The 18327-nt window shown below is 35.3% G+C and overlaps 1 protein-coding gene across 5 annotated transcripts in view; it reads left to right on the plus strand.

The window, feature by feature from the left end:
* The window catches only part of ATRX (ATRX chromatin remodeler), an 87092-nt gene that overhangs the window by 45397 nt on the left and 23368 nt on the right, over window positions 1-18327 (plus strand). For all 5 annotated transcript variants that reach the window (XM_062585069.1, XM_062585071.1, XM_062585072.1 and 2 more), the window contains 8 exons: window positions 2180-2326; window positions 2539-2716; window positions 9853-9990; window positions 10920-11095; window positions 11423-11540; window positions 15329-15459; window positions 15751-15839; window positions 15995-16167. In XM_062585069.1, the coding sequence (XP_062441053.1) occupies window positions 2180-2326; window positions 2539-2716; window positions 9853-9990; window positions 10920-11095; window positions 11423-11540; window positions 15329-15459; window positions 15751-15839; window positions 15995-16167 (1150 nt within the window). The remainder of the gene's footprint in view (window positions 1-2179; window positions 2327-2538; window positions 2717-9852; window positions 9991-10919; window positions 11096-11422; window positions 11541-15328; window positions 15460-15750; window positions 15840-15994; window positions 16168-18327) is intronic.

Below are 18327 nucleotides of genomic sequence, written 5' to 3' on the forward strand. Positions count from 1 at the left end.
AGAATCTAGCAGGAGTCAGTTATTCTTAGCTAGAATTAATTAAACCTCACTGGGTCTGATGCATTCCTAGTTCTTACATTTTCCCTCTAATCTTATTGCTACCCAAGATTCTTCAAAAAGTAAAGTTACATAGCAAATATATGATCCTGCTTTCCTCTGACATAGTTGAGATAAATTCTGTTTAAGACTTGATGATCCTGCTAGAGAGGGCTTTGAGAATCTTCTTTCTTGACCTGGGAATTGCAAGATGCAGGAGCTGTCATGGAGCACTTGAGTTTGGAATAACACCTTTAAATTCTTTAGCTACCTCTGTAAAAAAACAGGCTGAAGTAAATCAAGGGAATTGTGCTTTTTTTGTTTTTGTTTTTTTTTTTGAGTAACATTGAGCTACAGAGGAGCAGGGGGACTGCAGTCATTCTGTACATGTGCTGTTTAGGTAAAACAAGCTTCAGTCTTGAATGCTTGTGTTGTCCAATGTATGGACAGTATGTTTCTAGTAAGTCCAGCTGCTGGTATGTAACTTTGTTTTGTTTAAGGAAGTTGACGTGACAGATGCAAGATTTTGTCAGTCCACAATCCTATAAAAATGGATTTTTGCACATACTTTGAAATTCACCTTTGGAAAGTGTGTTTTACATACTTAATTCTGACTTAGACTTTATGGTTCTTCAGGAGTTAAATTATACCTTTTGCTGTAAATTTGCAAGGTATTGCAGAATAGTAGAAATGAAATGCAGTCTGTGTTATACTATATATTTCAGTAAATAGTTTGAAATAATTCACAGCAGAAGATACTTTTCTCTGTGATCCACATGTATTCATAAGATTTGACAGTCTTTTTGGCTGTGACTTCTTGATAATCAAAAAAAGCCACAGTTTAAGTATTAATTGCATTGATTCTTGTTTGTATGTGAGGTGACTGAGTTGTTTTCTTTCTTATGTGGTCCTTTGCTAGTGCTGCTTCTGTACTCCGTAATGGCATTTGTTGTTTAGCTCTTACAAGAGCTAAATCAAAGATTAGTTTTTAGAAGACTTTGTAAATCACAGAGAAGAATGTCAGTAAAGGATCAGAGAAATAAAGCAGTTAGCAACGTGCTGGCTGTCAAGGATAAAGGACTTGTGTCATGAGTCTTCTGGGTAATTTCTTCTTGCATGTGAACATAAGATGCTTTCATTCTAATAATAAAACCACTAGTGTTTCTTTCATTATTGTGGCGTCTAAAATGAGCATGGTGTCTACTGTTCACAACATAGTCATGTAGGTTGACATGACTCTGATATTCTGATAGTATATTAAACTGGAATTGTCAAATACCAGGTTTTAATTGGAAGGAGCTTACAGGATGTTGTATACTTCTGTGGGTTAGAGCAAAGTCTCCACCATTAAAAGTTTGGCTTGAGAGAGCTGGAGCTGCCACAGTTACTGACTCTGTACTCATAGCATGTTGAATGCTACCTGTTGTCCTTTCTTCATTTGCTGCTGCTCAAAAACAGGCACTCCAGCAGAAATACTCTGACTGGCACCAAAAGAGTTACTTCCGAGCCTTAAAGAGATGACATCATCTGCAACATACACCCAGACTGGCTGCAGGTGAATGTTTGGAAAGGACTTCAATATCCTGGTTCAGAGGTCTTTTGAGAAAGTACTACCTTGATTTGAATCCTGGAAAATGTGATAAATCCAGGCCAGGGTTTGCCAATGAGTTGAAAAAATACGGAAAACATGTAATTTAAGAGGAAGAAGTTCCCTTTGAAGAAACTTAACACATTTATGAAGTTTAAAGATGTGGATTTAATTAAGGATTGTGGGGATGACAGGGAGAAGGCTCAAAAATGAGCTAGTAGAAATGTTTTAAAATACGAAAATAATTGATGAAATTTAGAGGGAGACTTTATTATTTGTGGAATTGTTCAGCTACCTGGAGCAATGCAAAATTAGATGTCTCTTGATATGTGAAGGATATGAGCACCCATATAACAGAAATAAGTCTGTCTTTAAATGAAATATATGTGTATTGAATTTTAAGCAGAAAGTGAATTGTTTAACAAGTAGAGTAAGAAAGTTTGAACGTGACTGGTAAGTTTTCTATGTGAATGTATATACACTTGTATGTTTCTTTTCTGAATTTTAATACCTAGTGTTTTATTTTGGGTTTGTTTGGGTTTTTTTCTCTTGCAGGTAGTAAGTTTTCTTCACACAGTCTTGCTCTGTGACAAGCTGGATTTCCGGACAGCTCTGGTAGTGTGTCCACTGAACACTGCCTTGAACTGGTTGAATGAGTTTGAAAAATGGCAAGAAGGTTTAGAAGATGATGAGAAACTAGAGGTATGACGTTTAAAAAGGGTTCTTAAAAATGAAGCAACTTTTATGTAATTGGTTTCCATAATTGGCATGGTTCACTACTCAAAATACAGGTTAAGGAATGCGCTTTATTTGAAAAATATACATACATTAATATACTTCAGAAATTTAAATGTTATACCACTGCTTTGGCACTTCTAAGGGCAGATTCAAGCATATTCTTCCCCCTTTGAAAGGTCTGTGAACTAGCAACTGTGAAACGCCCTCAAGAGAGAAGCTATATGCTTCAGCGTTGGCAAGATGAAGGAGGTGTGATGATAATAGGCTACGAGATGTATCGCAATCTTGCACAAGGCAGAAATGTGAAGAGTAGAAAACTTAAAGAAATATTTAATAAAGCTTTAGTTGATCCAGGTAAGTGAAAATTAGTGCAAGTGTGCATTGTATATATTATACGTTCTGGTTTGAATATATGAGCTAAGTAATCTGGCAAATGGAAATCTGTTTGGAAAATTGTTTTAAAAATAATGTCGGTGAAATAAATTTTTGTTTGCTTGTTTCCTTTGCTGTGGTACAGAAATGGTCATTCAGAAACCACTCCTTGCATTTTTATCAGTAGTCTATTAGTGATTTTATGTATTAGGTCAAATACAAAAATGATCTCAGGTGTTTGATAGGCATGACCATTAGCAAAATTTTATTTGTCTAGTAGGTATCCCTTTTACCAGCATTGCTTACTTTCCCTGGTAATTTGAAGTGTCTCTTTTTGGGAGCCTAAGGTTATTTTTAATCTGCTGATTTGCTATAGCCACAAACTGCTTTATCCTCATTGTAATTCTATCTTTATAGCAGCAACTACACATTAAAAATAGTTAAGAATATAGTTCAGAAGTGTGAAGAAAAAGTGTTAATCAAGTGCTAATGAACTGATTGCAGATAAAGCAGTTATTTTTTCAGACTAAGAAAATTAGACATTTGGTTTTAAGCTCAGCTGAGCTATGTTGGAGCAAATTTATGTAAAATATAAGCACTTGAAATGATTTTAATGCGATATAACTAATCTATTAGGTAATTGCCAAACAGAATTAAAAATCCTAGGAATACCAAATTACACCAAAATGGCAAGTGAAGGTAATTTTTTTCTCCAAATTCTGAACAGACAACTGATGACTGAAAACCAGTTAAGGTTGTTCAGCAAACGGGACATTTTACTTCGTTTCTGGAGGGTACCTTTGATACCTGATATTTCTGTTAAAATTGATCAGAATTGGGAATATGGTAGGGGAAAGATTCTGAGGTGGATTTTTCTGTTTCTTATTTTACCTGATTGATCATTAGGTTTGTTGACAGTTAAGAATACAGTTCACTTTTTTTAAAAAAAAAAGAACATTGATTCTGATTTCTGATGAAATATATGCTATATTGATGAAACATTTCATCATACATTCTGATGAAATATATGAAATATAGCATTGGTGTGATTTGTATGTGTTTGTTTTAGACAGCTTTCTATATGTACTACCCCAATTCAGTTACGCGATTTCAGTCTCCATAGTCTTTAAACAAAGCAATTACTCATTTCTGTGTTTCTAAACCGTGTTTAGCTGATGATGGCTCTTCTTGCTTCTTAATTTGGAAGTTTGTCAGCTCACTATGTTTTGTTTGCTTTTATCTGATTAATTTTGGCAATCTAATTATCTGATTAATACTGGCATGCCTGAAACTTTCTTATAAACATTTCTTCTGAAGTTGTGTTTCTTTTTTTTTTTTTAATGTCCTTAGGTGTCTCCATCTTTTTCTAAACTTCTTAATTTACACAGGAACCTTTAATAAAAATATTAGTGTATTATCATCTCCATTTTAATGTCATATAGCACAAATCCGTATGTTAATACAGGTTTACTGATCATGAGGTATTTAATTTTGAACGTGATTCTTGAAATTTAATGTTTAAGACTTTAGCTTTGAAGTATAAAGCAAGAGTCAAAACAAAGTTCAGAGTTAGTTTGAATCCCATTATTAAGAAAAAACTTACTCTTACGTAAACTGATATAATTGGTTTTAAAATGCCTGTTAAATTTTTATTTGTACCTGTACTATTGTTCCATTGTATCAGCACGCTTGTATTACACTTTGAGCCACCATGCTAATTTTAACACAAAAAGTATGGTTTCATGGCACTTGAAACCAGCTTAAATTAAAGCTGCTAATCATTCCGCCTTCTTGCCGTTTCCTTATGCTCCTGCTTGTTCCCTCGCACTGGAAGGGACATTTGTCTGATTCTGTTACGAATTGGTTCAGGAATGTAAAATAGCCTCAAACTAAACCTTTAAAAATGGTTAGTATGTTTCTATTCTAGTTCTCTGAGCTAGCTCAGATTGAGGGTAGACACACAGCTTTCGGTGACAAGGTGTAGTGAAGGCGGAAGGTGCTGCTGGAGCTTGGGGAAAGGACAGGACCTGAGCAGCTGCAGTTTAGATCCACTTAATCTATCATAGAAGCACTTCCTAAGTAAAACAGCTGCTGTTTAGAGCCCTGGCGACATGCGTGCTGGGCTTTTTAGCCAATAAAGTACTATTGCAAGAGCTCTATGCATTTTGTTTTTAAAAAACCAGTATATTAATGCTTTGTAAATTTCAAAAGCTGTAAGGGTTATCTGTTATCTCTTACAAATACTTATCATATCTGTAAGTGATTATAATACTTCATTTTGCTATAGATTCATGACTCTCTACTGTTTTACACTGGAAGTGCAAAGTATCATACTAGTTTTCATTCACATCAAGAACTGTCTATTCTACTAGCAGTAAGTTGAGCATATTTAAAATTGGGAATAAGTGTTAGCAGAGTTCAAGCAACTGATGAGTTGACTGGACTGAAGACACTTCCACTGCTTTTTTCTTTGCAGCCCTGTTTAAAACACAGTGGTGAAAACCTATTTTCCAATATGAGCGCTATGGACTTCTGGAATAGTATTTCTGGAAATCCTATATAGCTCAAAATCAAGATTGAGAAGAGAAGTTAAAGAAGTAGTTTCAAAGAGAAAATTTGGGACTTTTCCCAAGAAATCATGGAAAATTATTTCATGCTAGCGTACTGATGTCTAATGCAAGTCAGAGCTTACCAGCGTGTTCCTTTTATGGACGTATCATTGCTTAATTGTAATCTTCCATCTTCAGGCAGGATTACAAGGTCAGTGCTCTGACTTCCAAAACTTTTTCAAAGCTGCTAAAAATTTTGAATTTGGCTTACAAAAGAAGTGAAGAACAAGGGAAATAAATCAAATTAAGAAGCCCAAATCAAGATGAAAATGCAGTTTAAAATACTGGTAAAAATTGAGTGTATCAACAGTGAAATTTATGCACGCCTTTAACTTCCTTTGAGTTGGGAAGCCTAAGGTGGGAAGAATACTCACCACTTGCAAAAGATAAGAGCAGTATAAAGAATTATTTTGAGAGAATTGAAAGCTTAATGGACTGCAGCCACCTAGGTCAGGGTGCTGTGGCCAAACTAGTAGTAACTAAGTGGTGAATTTCCACTATAAACAGATGGCAAGACAAGCAGAGTGAAATGCTGGAAAATGTTTAGTCTCTGGAGGTTGTGAAACCTCTGACTGTTAATAGTGCTGCTGTTTAAAAATTGGAAGTTTACATTTCAGCAAGACAAGATCTTGTTGTTTTGGGCTTTATGCTTCAGGTTTTAAGGAGCAATTGTCAGATTTTCAGTGGTTCCTTTTAATTATTTTTCTTTTTTCATTTCATTGTAGTTTATTGTTTTCGCTGGATCATCTTTCCAAAATAGCATGGGAAACATCCTTCTCTGGGAAAGTTTCCAGAAGTTACAGACTGGCTCTGTGTGGAAGGATTATAATAAATCTCATCTGATCTATTCTTAACATGTTTTGGTATCCTGATAGTTGGCCTTTCTTTTTGTACTGAGCCTTTACGTCCCTCCCTCTGCAGAGAGGAAAAATCCCTTCTGATGGTCACATAACTGGAAAAACAACGAACTGTGGAGTGAGATGGCGTGTTGGGCATGTAGTAATATGGATGAGACAGTATCTCATGACCTTCCCAGTCCTGCCCCTTGTGAATCTCTTTTGCTTTTTGCATCCCGCTTATGAGGGTTGTTCTGTTCTGCTTCCAAATCTGTTTGGACATTCTGGGATGGCTTCATAGCACAGTTTTTGTGAATAGGTTAATAACTTATGCTGATTTAATCAGGTTCAGAAACTGCAGCACCCTGAGCCGGGTAGGCTTTGAATAATTTCACATGAACATGGAAACCTTGTTTTGATCTTTCTGTTAGATTGATTGGTTGGTAGAATAGAATCAGAGTGTTAGGAAAACTAATATTGAAATAACTCAGTAATTGTTTTTAGGCAGCTTCAAGTCTTTTTCTCTTGAAACTAATGACAAAAAGGCAGAAATGCTCTTCTGCTGTTATCCAGTATTTTTTGGAGGCTTTTTGTTTGGCTAAACCGGTGGGAGGTATCTTGCAACAACCACTACTCGTTTCTTGCTGTCCCCGTGAATTGCAGCATTGGCAATATAGCTGGCTGCCAGTAAAAAAGGAGAGTTATGAAGCTATGTGCTGGCTTACTGCTGTGACTGTAAAAGAGAGAACCTTTGCCTCTGGGAGCAATTTTAATTCAAAAAGTGGCAAATTTGGTATTTGAGCGATAACTTAATGACGTATGGCTGGTTAAGCTGAACACTGCTAGGATAGACGTAGTCTATAGTAGAAGCTTACATTGCCCTGTGTACTACGGAAGAGGGAACCAGAGGGGGAAGGTTTAGCCAAAGTTTATGGGGGGAAAATGGTGTGAGAAGTGATTTCATTAATGAAGTAGCTCTGCTATGTGAAGCAGTAACAGGATTAGGTACTCATGCGAAGCAGCAAATGACTTCCCATAATGCTCTGGGCCTCTGATAAAACGCTCCTTGGTTTATTGATAGCTGTTGTGCTGTGCTTGCAGCATTTCACTGATTTTATTTTTGTGTGCGTTAATACTAGTAAAAATTCCGTTACTGTTGTATAAAACCGGCTTAAGTTCTTGCAGAGTAGCAGGAGAACTGCATACACGCATCTCGCTGAACGTGTTTTGTAGATGTCAATACATTAATGTGTGCCAGTTAAGCAAGAAGCGGTAGGAAGATGGGGACTGATCTATAAAGAAACATTGAAGGAATAAGGCTTGTTAGCTTAGGAAAAAGAAGACTAAACTGACACTTTCAGCACCATTTGAGAGAGGTGATTACAGAGAGGGCTATTACCAGTTGATTTTTACATCAGCTGGAGAAAGGAAAAGGCAGAATTTGTCTTGATTTGCAGCAGGGGTCATATAGAGTAGGTATTACACAACGTGTTTTAGCAAAAGAGAGGGTGTGGAGTTTCCTACTCCTGTCAGGGAGGGTACATCTCTTTCTCTAACTGACTGAACGATCCCTTGAGGTCCCTTTTAAGTTTTACATCTGTGATTTTTGAGAAATAATCTGTCCCTAATTCATTTTCTTAAGAAGAAGAAAAGAATCCAAATTTATGAAGCATCCCTACCGCTGAATTGTAGACAGTTAGTTCAAGATATAAGTGCTGTTTCCCAAACAAACCGATTTTTTTCCCAAATTTTTACTGACACTTAGTCTAAACAATTTTTTTTTAATTAACCACTTTGTTCATGTTCATGAATCACAGTCTGTATCAAAACAGTGATTTGTGGGGCATTGGCACAATTCTGATCACTAATCATCATTAAGATTTCATTATCCTTCTTTTCTAATATACTTTGATTCTGATATTAGCATGATGCACTAGACGAAATCCATTTCTGAGCCTGGGTATGTCAAGCTGTCAAATCTGCTGGGGAGATTTTGCAAATCCTTGCAAATGTTTCAAGTTCTAGAAATCGGCTCCAAACCATCTCAGTACTACCATACATTGAGTAATCAGATTGTTTGCGTAAGATCCTTGCTCTTCAGGAAACACTAGCCCTGAGGTGGTTCAGAATCGGGACCAGAGAAGGAACCTGTCACTGAAGAGAGATGCTTGCCTGAGTTAAAGGCAGGCTTTGGAGCGGCATGCACGCTCTCCAAACTGGGGATGGTACGAGAGTCTCAAAACGGTATGGGGAAATGTTTCTGTAAACTTCTGTAAAATTCAGAAATAAGTAAATTCAGACAAGTCTGTTTGGAATTCATATAGATAGTGAATTTTCATAGTTGCCTTCTCAGCTAGGTTAAAAAGAGGTGTTTTTTTCTGCTTAGGAAGAAGTGTCTCCTCGATTGTTTTTCTGTTGTTGGCCAATAAGATTTAAATCACTTTTTGAGACTTAAAACATCATGATGGTTATGTCTGGCATGAACAATAAATTGTGCAAGTGATCAAAGGTTTGCTGGTTTGTTTTCTGTGTTGTTGCTCACTTCCCTAGAGTTAATGTTCATCTCCAGAAGCTACTTAAAAATAACCCCTGTAGTCTGAGAAAGCCTGTTCTCAGCAAGTAATGAAAGACTAAATTGATCGTGCTGATAAAGTCTCCTTTGCCACCTAAAATACCAGCTTTTTTAGTGCTGAATAGCTAGCTGCAGCTGGTGTCTTTGGGTGGTGTCCTTCCAAGACCCCTAAGCTGATGTCTGCTAACTTCATGGTTGACAGCACTGGGGTTGATCTGTTTTAAATTAGGTAAAGCGTTTGTTCTAAGTGACTGGCAGTATCCTAGAATGTCTTTTATTCCTCTTTCCAAGGAAAGAGTGTCTAGAAATTGCTCCAAATCTTAAAACTAGGGTTGTGTAAATCTGTTCTGCCAAACTTTGTATTCTTTGTCTTAAACTCTGGTTTCTAACATGTAATAATTCTGCTGTAGTTGCTTTGCGTACTGTGTGAGCATATTGTGTTGTGTGTGTTTGACAGTCATTTGCTACTTGTCTAGGATTTCGGTCTAGCATCCTTGGCTTTATCTCTTAGAAAAATGTTGCAAAAAGTGTTGCGGACATTTCTGTCATGACATTCAGCAGTGGTGGCAATTGGTGGCAATTCATTTCTCTGTAATTCAGATCAGATTTACTTATGTGCATATATCTTAGGTAAGACTTTCAATTGCACTGTTTATCCATACCAGTACTGATCTGCTGTCTTATTAAAAGAAATATATATAATATTACTATTACTGCCTGATTTTTGGTTTTGTTACAGTTTACTGGTGTCCAGTAGATGGCAGCATAAGCTGAATTTAAGGAACAGTTCTATGAAATTTTGACAGGGTGAAAGAAAATATGTGTCCACTCACTTGGTGCATGGATAGATAGCTTTATAGGAATATACCAAACTGTATTTAATCACTCACAAAGATTTTTATAAGTGACACTGTTGTTTACCAGGCTAGCTACTGTGAATACCTATGCAAAGGCTAAATAAGAACTTTAATTAATCACTAAAACAAGATTTTTGCAAAAACATAATAACCTTTGATAAGACAAAACTGGGTGTCTTTAGGTTGCCAACTTCTTTGTAATTGTAAAAGATGGAAGAGATCTAATGTTATTATTTCTTTCTAGGCCCTGACTTTGTTGTCTGTGATGAAGGGCACATACTAAAAAATGAAGCATCTGCTGTTTCTAAGGCGATGAATTCTATTCGATCTAGAAGAAGAATAATTCTTACAGGAACACCGCTACAAAATAATCTTATAGAATGTGAGTAGTTTTCTTCTGTTTAAGAAGTGCTTATTTCTTTGAATGTAACTTTGGCCTTCAGCAATATATAATTACAGATGGATTTAATTTGATTAGAAAAACTGTTTTTGATTCTTTATCTAACAAAATATCTTTTTGTTTTTGTGTGTTCTTTTTTTTTTTTTTTTTTTTTTGCACTTTGCATATTAAGTCATTGCCTTAAGATGCATTTCCATGACAGTTTACGCCAAGTTAAACTGAAACTGTTGGAATTACGGCCTTTCCTCATGCTTTTCCTTGCATTGGCCTTACATGCATCTGATCTCTCAGGGAGCCAGTCAAGGAATGTCAGAAAATTAACACTGCTGAAGCAGATAGCTTTATGATAGTTTAGTTTCTTGATGTGGCTCACTAAAGAATCCGATGAGTGTCAGCATGTTGCAAGGGGGTGGAAGGAAATATTCACAGTGGAAAAGGGTAGACCAGATCTTGCAGCAGCAATTTAGATTGGTTTAAGCATTGTCAAACAATGTTCTTAGTAAACTTACTAAAACAGTGACTTATGTCGCTGTTTTGATCATTTCATTCTAAATTAACATATGATATTTGCTTCTGCTGTAATATTTGGTACTATTGATTAATGTGCTTTTGAATCTATTCTGTCATATGACTGTGTTGGTGTGTATCAGCCCTCAAATTCTGTGTAGCATCTAAGTTGAGATTGTTTTAAATCTGACATTAAATTTGGAAATTACTTCTGTGCTTAAAGTATGTATCAGTTTAAGAGACTCTTTCCCGAAAATACAGTTTTTATTTTATTTTTTATTTTTTTTTTTTTTTGCTCAGCAGAAGGTACTTCTTAGATAAGACACATTCACTTTCTGTTAGAATTAACCCTTCTGTGAGTACTTTTCATTTTGAATAACTAGAGTATGATCTTTCTGTCCTAGATCACTGCATGGTTAACTTTATTAAGGAGAATTTGCTTGGCTCCATTAAAGAATTCCGGAATCGATTTATAAATCCAATTCAGAATGGTCAGTGTGCAGACTCTACTCTGGTAGATGTCAGAGTAATGAAGAAGCGTGCACATATTCTCTATGAGATGTTAGCTGGATGTGTTCAGGTAAGAACTGTTGAATTAATCACCTGAATTAGCTGGGAGAGGTGGGAGGGAGGAGAGGAGTTACTTAATTTTGTTCTAATAAAGCATTTTAAGGCCTATTATCCTGTAAATAAGCTATTAAAGTGGTCTGTTGAATCCAGCTCTCACTTTTGACCTGAGTATTTTCACTATACTAGATTTCTAGCTCGATGAACTTCATGGTTGGAAAGCATCTGAATTATTGTAATTTGTGCAACATAATTTCTCATTTAAGATGCTAGAAGTTTTTAAGCTCAGCATATTAATCTTTCTGTTTATATGACTAAAATTCTATTTGTAAAATTACAGAGGAAAGATTACACAGCATTAACAAAGTTCCTCCCACCAAAATATGAGTACGTTCTAGAAGTTAGAATGACACCTATTCAGTGCAAGCTGTACCAATACTACTTAGATCACTTGACTGGTACGTAACTGCAGTTCACTCAGGTAACAGGATTAATGGTCTTTCTATCAGGAGCTTTTTGCAGATTGCATGTTTATTTATGTGTGTGTATATATATATATGTATGTGTGTGTGTGTGCATATGTATGTGTGTGTATATATAGATACGCGCGTGTGTGTGTATATATGTGTATGTATGTGTATATATATACACACACACACATATATGTATAAAAAGTGTGTAAAAATAATCAGCCTTACAGATGTATTTTTCCTGTTGTAGAAGCTGCTTTAACTCTGAAACGTGAATTTTAACAAAACATTTGGTAACACATAAGAATATTTTTTGAGAAATACTCATATTTACATCTCTTAATAGTAGTCTGCCTTCAGGTTGTGGTTCATCTCTCCTTTTTCTACCTCTTCTAAACATAAAACACAAATTACTTAATGTCTTTCTCTTCAAAGAAACAAAATATTAACAGTAAGATTGGAAGGCGAGAACTCAAAATAGAGATGTAGCAGTGTAAGTGCACTGCAGAGCCTTGCAATTTCCTTTTGTCATCGTGCTAGCTGAAGCTGTTATTTGTCAAATATTGGCTCTTTGGGGAACTGTCTCCTCTCTCGTTCTCAAAACCCACAAGTCTATTTTTCACAGTGACCATGCTTTTCATCAGCTTTCATGTCAGTCTTGACTAGTCTCTCTGTCTTTGGGGACTTGCTTCTTCCAAATTAAGAAAAAACTTGTTTAATTGGAAGGTTAAACCACACACGTACTGTGAGCTGCTGTGCTGTTCACTTTATATTAGAGATAAACCACTGAGGCTTGTAATTTAGTATATCAAGGTATCTAAATGTCAGTAGCACTTCTGAAGAATAGGCTCTGAGGATGGTAATTTCGGAGCTCTCGCTGAGCTGGTGTTTGTGGCTGGGCCTCAAGCAACTAAATTCCACAGCAGCAGCTTCTGGGCTCTGGAGCGATTCTCTTTGTTTAAATGCTGTTAATAATAATTGACTTAATAATCTGGGGTTGAATTCCATAGTCGAGAATATGTAAGGCATTGATGATAGGCAGGCTTTTTCTAAAGCTTTAAAGCATATATTTGCTTCTTGCAGTGACTACAAAATGTATTACAGAGTCTGTTATGCCGGTTTACTACTTTAAAGCTACGTGTCTTAAAAATGCCCATCTAGCTGCTGCAGGCTTTTGTTTTGTTTTGTTTTTTAACTATACAGTATTTTACTATTCTGGTTACTCTCCTGAATTTAATTACAAGAAAGATTAATTGTGTATCAAAACAGGCTGTGATTTGTAACAATATGAAATTCACTGTATTGTCTTAATGACTTAGATTCTGGATAATGTTGTTTGCGATCTCCTAGACACACTGCAAGCTGGATTTCCTTTCTGGAATGCTGTCAACTGTTGTCTGCATTTGGTATAAGTTACAGAAGTAGAGTTTTGAAGGACCAATGAGAACAATTTTACTTCTGCTGATGTCTCCAGTAATAATTGGACGTCTAAGTGCAGACTGCTCCTTGCCCTTTTATTTTAAGGAAGGAAAAGCATTGTTTTTTGTTTTTTTAAGTTTACACTAATAGTGCTTAAAAACATTATGTAAACAAATCTAAACTTCTATGTAGTGCTCCTTCCTAATTAGTTCTATAATGCAGTCTGTTCAGTGTTGGCTCTTCCTTATATAAATGTTCTGAAAAGGAGCTTATTTGCATTCTGTTCGTTTCTGCATCTCTGTATCAATCCAAATGTCTTCCAAAAGCTCATAGCTTAAAAATAAAAAGTATTAGCTATTTACTTTACAGGCATGCACATGAATGATTCAGGTTAAGTTCCTCTTCTTCATAGCTCTTTTTTTTTTTTTTTTTTTAATCATAACTACCACAGTAGTTGTACAGATTCTTTGAGATTCTTTGGCCTATTTCTGATGGAAAGCAGAGCTAGTTTTGTAATTTCATATACATATACAACGCAGGCTTTGTTGGTCTTGCATGATTTTAGATGGCAAAGTATGTCTTTTACAGATCATTGATTAACATAAGAGCTGGCACTGTATAGTTAAATAGTTAAAACTGTTTTTTTTCTTAGTCTGTACAGAAGTCTTTACTGTACATACAATAGCTTTCAGTACTTCCTTTTTTAATAAACCAGGCAGCAGATAAGAGGGAGTAGCCCCTTATCCAGTGTCTGTTAAGGGAAATACTCAAATTTGTTGCATTGTTGGAACCATTAATTTCTTAACAGGTTGTATATGAATAACCCTAAGAAAATGCTCTCCCTAACTCAGTCAAGGACAGGTAGTTTAATTAATCTGTCTAGACATTGAGGATTCAACAAAATGAGTTGAGTGTCTCTGAGTCTGCAGCTGTCTAAAGGGCTGGTCCCATTTCCTGACTTACTCCTTAGCGGACTGATTCAACTCCCTGACCTGGTATAAAGCATCTTCTGCTTTCTCGCTGTTAATTTTGGGTTCGTTTCCTGCCAGTTCAGAGTGTTGAATCAAATCATCCAGTGATCAGTGCCAGAGATGATGTGAGGAAGAAGAGGGAAAGGAGAGAAGGAAGAAGGAACTGCCTCTTTCAGAGAAAGCAAGCTGCCTAATCTAATGGCCTCTTGAATTTTCATTAAATAACAAATGAGTCTTCCTATTGAAGATGAATATAGCAGGGGAAATTTTTCTTCTCATCTGTATTTTTTTAATGATGTTTTCCCGTGACTGTAATAGAGGCATATAACTAAAGCAGAAATACTTTAGATACAATTTTACCAAGTCTTTCAGTTTCCCTTCTTATAAAAAAAAGGACACAGTTTGCTTCAGTTCTTCTGTTACAAAGAAAAATAGTGTAAACTCTGTAGGGAATACTGACTTTTGAGTTTAGAGCAGTTGAGTTTCCGTTATGCTAGTTAAGGTTTAGAGAAGATAAGATGCTCTGTTTTTCTTACAATCACATTTCCCAGAGACAGAGGAACACAAAGGGGAAGATACCTGAACCTGTTCTAAAAATAAAACCTATCAAGAATTTGCTTTATTAAAATACTTGTAGTCTATATTATTCAACAAATAATAATAATAATCTTTGTGCCTGTTTTGTCACAGATATTTGATAATCGTGATGCAGTGAATTCTGTTTTGTTGTGGTTGGATGTGCCTTAAATTGTGTAACTGTAATAAATATGAAATAATAAATATCTCTAATAACTATGAAATATGATCAGTTTCAAGAACGTCAAGTTAATGTGATGCTTAATGAGTAATTGAGGCTACAAAATAAATATATGTCTCTGAACCCTTTTTTGCACTAATTTGTGCTTGAACAATGCAGATAGGCTGAGAATTTTTAGATATTTTATTGTAAACAGGTTAATGCAGTCATAGAAAAAAAGTTAGCTGAAAACAATAAGCCAAATTCATTGAAGCCTAAATGCAAATTTTTCTTTGCTTTTTCTAGCTTTGGCTGTTTTTTAAGACCTACTTCTACAAAACCTAAATAGACATGACTATCCTTTTAACAGGATTTGGATTCATTCCTATATTGGGGAGAAATGTGCTTCTATGTAAAAATGTAATCATGTTTCTCATTATCAAGAAAAGGGGGAAATCTAATTTTGACAACTTTAACTAGGAAAAAAATGCCTGTGACTGAGTAATTCGACCTCTTTTACAAGAGACATTACAATATGATGTGCATCTGGAAAGAACGCTCAGTACTGAACTAATGGATTGTTCAAAGGGGAACAGTATGTGGCAAACTTACTTCAGGGTTTTGCTCTAAAATCTGAACTTTATTGTCAGGTGTAGGTAGTGGCAATGAAGGTGGAAGAGGCAAAGCTGGAGCTAAGCTATTCCAGGATTTCCAGATGTTGAGCAGAATCTGGACTCACCCTTGGTGTTTGCAGCTGGATTATATTAGCAAAGAAAATAAGGTAAATTAGATATATCAAAATACTCTGTATTGAGAACTTTCCAAATCAGCTATGCCAAATGCTAGGTAAAGTTTCGTCAAATTAATGGAAATCTATGTTGCTGTGGGGTAGAGTGATTTTGCTGCTGTTTTTGTCATATTTTTATTTCTGGATATGTTGTCATTCTTAAAACATTTTGCAAGGCTGATTCGTTGTGGAACTTACCGTTGTTTAATAAGCAGGTGGCTAAAGGTTTAATAAAAGCTTCTGGATGAGAGTACTTAATAAAATTTCTGTTTTTTCTCTTTTGAGGGCTATTTTGATGAAGACAGTCTGGATGAGTTCATAGCTTCAGATTCCGATGAAACTTCAATGAGTTTAAGCTCTGATGATTATGCAAAGTAATTGAGCTTTTATTTGTTGTTTGTTGTTGGATTTATTTCCCTAATAGAACTTAAGTGATTTGTATAAAAGTAAATGTTTATTTTATTTATAATACCTTATCTTGCAGTAGAATATTTTTGAAATAAAGGGGGGTATAATTTTATGTTTCTAGGAAAAAAAAATCTAAGGGGAAAAAAATGAAGAAAGACTGTAGCTCAAGTGGAAGTGGCAGTGATAACGATGTTGAAGTCATTAAAGTCTGGAATTCAAGATCTCGTGGAGGTGGAGAAGGAAATGCAGAGGAACTTGTAAACAACCCTCCATCTGTTACAAAATCGGATGAAGGTGAGTGCAATGTACAAGTAACCAAATATGATGTAGCATCATGTTGCAAAAGGTGCTCTGAGAGGGCTGTCACAAATTCTGCTTTGCTGTAAAAAATGACAAATTTCATACTTCTGTGAACAAATTCTAGGCTTACAGTAAGCTCCTGCTATTTGTAATGATGCATACCTATCAGAAAAATAAAGGACACCTGTTTAAACCTGAGGAGTCTTGTGGCAGAGAAGCTAAATAGTTAGTTTGGGATTCAGAAGTGCAAAATGATACAAGGTTAACACAGAGCTGTGCTGCTTTTCATCTTTGCTTAAACATATTGGTGAAATATGGATGAAAAGATTAAGAAATATATATGTCATTCATTGTTGCACCTGCAATTTCAAATTGAGTAAGCAGGTGGTTATAATGCAGAAAAATGTAGAAGATCTTTTCTAAGATTAATTTTTCAAGCTATGTCTGTGTGTATATTTTATTTTCAGATTTTTCTTTAATAATCTATAATTATTCTGGTTTCTTGTTTCGTAAAGCTAATCTTCTGGCTGTATCATTTGTTATGTGTCTAATAGGTGCATTAATGTCTAGTGCCTTCCATAAATAAATGATTTTTTTGTAACACTGAAGATTAAAAATTAAATTTCTTTCTTTGTGCCTGACAAGCATGTATAAGTATGTAATGGGGAGTGTGTGTGCATGAGAAATATGTACACATACAGATTCTAATTAACTGTGTTAATTACTTGCATTATAGGAAAGATGAGCTTCTGCATACAGATCACTTGAATGTTTAATTTTGTCTCTTGCAGCTTTGTCCAATTTAATATGGGTATAGAATTGCTAAACAAACATTTGATGCTGTGCCAGGTGAAGTCTAGGCGCAGACTTGCTATCTCATTTCAAATGGTGAAGGCCTTTCTGCAAAGTTTAGGGGTGAAAATGGGAATAGTTGGTGTATGAGGTATTTTCCCACTGTACATCGAGGTTGCTGCTTTGGTTAACATGTTCGTTATTCACTCTGGAATTGAAAAAGATATTCTTTAAAAGATTGTATGGAGGAATGCCCAAATGTGAGTTCTGTCGAGATCAGTTCTTTCTTGCACCCAAAATATTACTGCTATGTCATGATTGATTCACTATGTGTAGTCTTAAAATTTAAATGTTTTGAATTGCTCGTGAGATGGAATACTTTTCTCCTACTATCTAAGTAAATACTTCAGTCAGATCAAAGTTTGTAAGTGAAAAAAGTTCAGGTTATATTTCTAATTAATCAATTTGTATCACTCTAATGCAAAGGAGGTTAAACCAAAGGCCATACAATATCAGAAAAAGAAATTAAGTAATATAAATAAAGATAATTCCTGGGTCCTGTTTGCCTTTCTGGTTCAGATTTTAAAGCTGAATATAAGCTTTCTCCTGGTTGAATTCAGCAGTGTTTCAGAGTAATCTTTCTCGTACTTTTATGTTTTTAAGAGTTCAGTCAAATTAACAAAACTAACTTACATCATCTACTAAGGTGTTAAAAGTAGGATTGTTCCCAAGTGTTTGTTTTATGGGTTTTATTAGTGTAGCAATGTTTTAATAGTTTAGCAGACAGTAAGATTTTATTAAAGAACTTCTCAAAAAGGAAGAATATGATAGTGAAATCTATTTTTTTCCTCTGTTGTGAATTAATACAAAAGGGAGAAGATATACTTTTTTTTTCCTATACCCTACTGCTAATCTTGTCTTAAATTAGCTTTGGGAAAAAAGATTCTAAATCTGAACCTGACAAATAATAAGAGATAATTTGCATATGGTGAGTATTAAAAATCCGTATTGTTGCATCATCTGGAAGTTTTCTTCCAGAGAGTTCTCTTGCTGGATGAACTAGGTAAAAGACTGTTCTGTTTTCAAGAGTTGTAGGTGTTTGTTTGAGATTGCTTCATAAAAAGTTCCATTTCAGTTGTTGCGACATTTATGGATGAGCTTTCAAAGATGCATACTTGCTGGAAACAAAGCTGTTCATAAATACTCCTGGGGAAAAGGTGCAGATGGCAGAGCTATTTGTCCAAATACTCAGTAACACAAAAATGAGATATATGACTTCTATTGATGCCTCTTGGAATTAAACTGCTGATCTAATATTCTGGGTTTTGTGACTATGTATTTTACTCACTTTGTACCAGCTAA

The sequence above is a fragment of the Rhea pennata genome, chromosome 11 (assembly GCF_028389875.1).
Source record: "Rhea pennata isolate bPtePen1 chromosome 11, bPtePen1.pri, whole genome shotgun sequence".
NCBI classification, from domain to species: domain Eukaryota; kingdom Metazoa; phylum Chordata; class Aves; order Rheiformes; family Rheidae; genus Rhea; species Rhea pennata.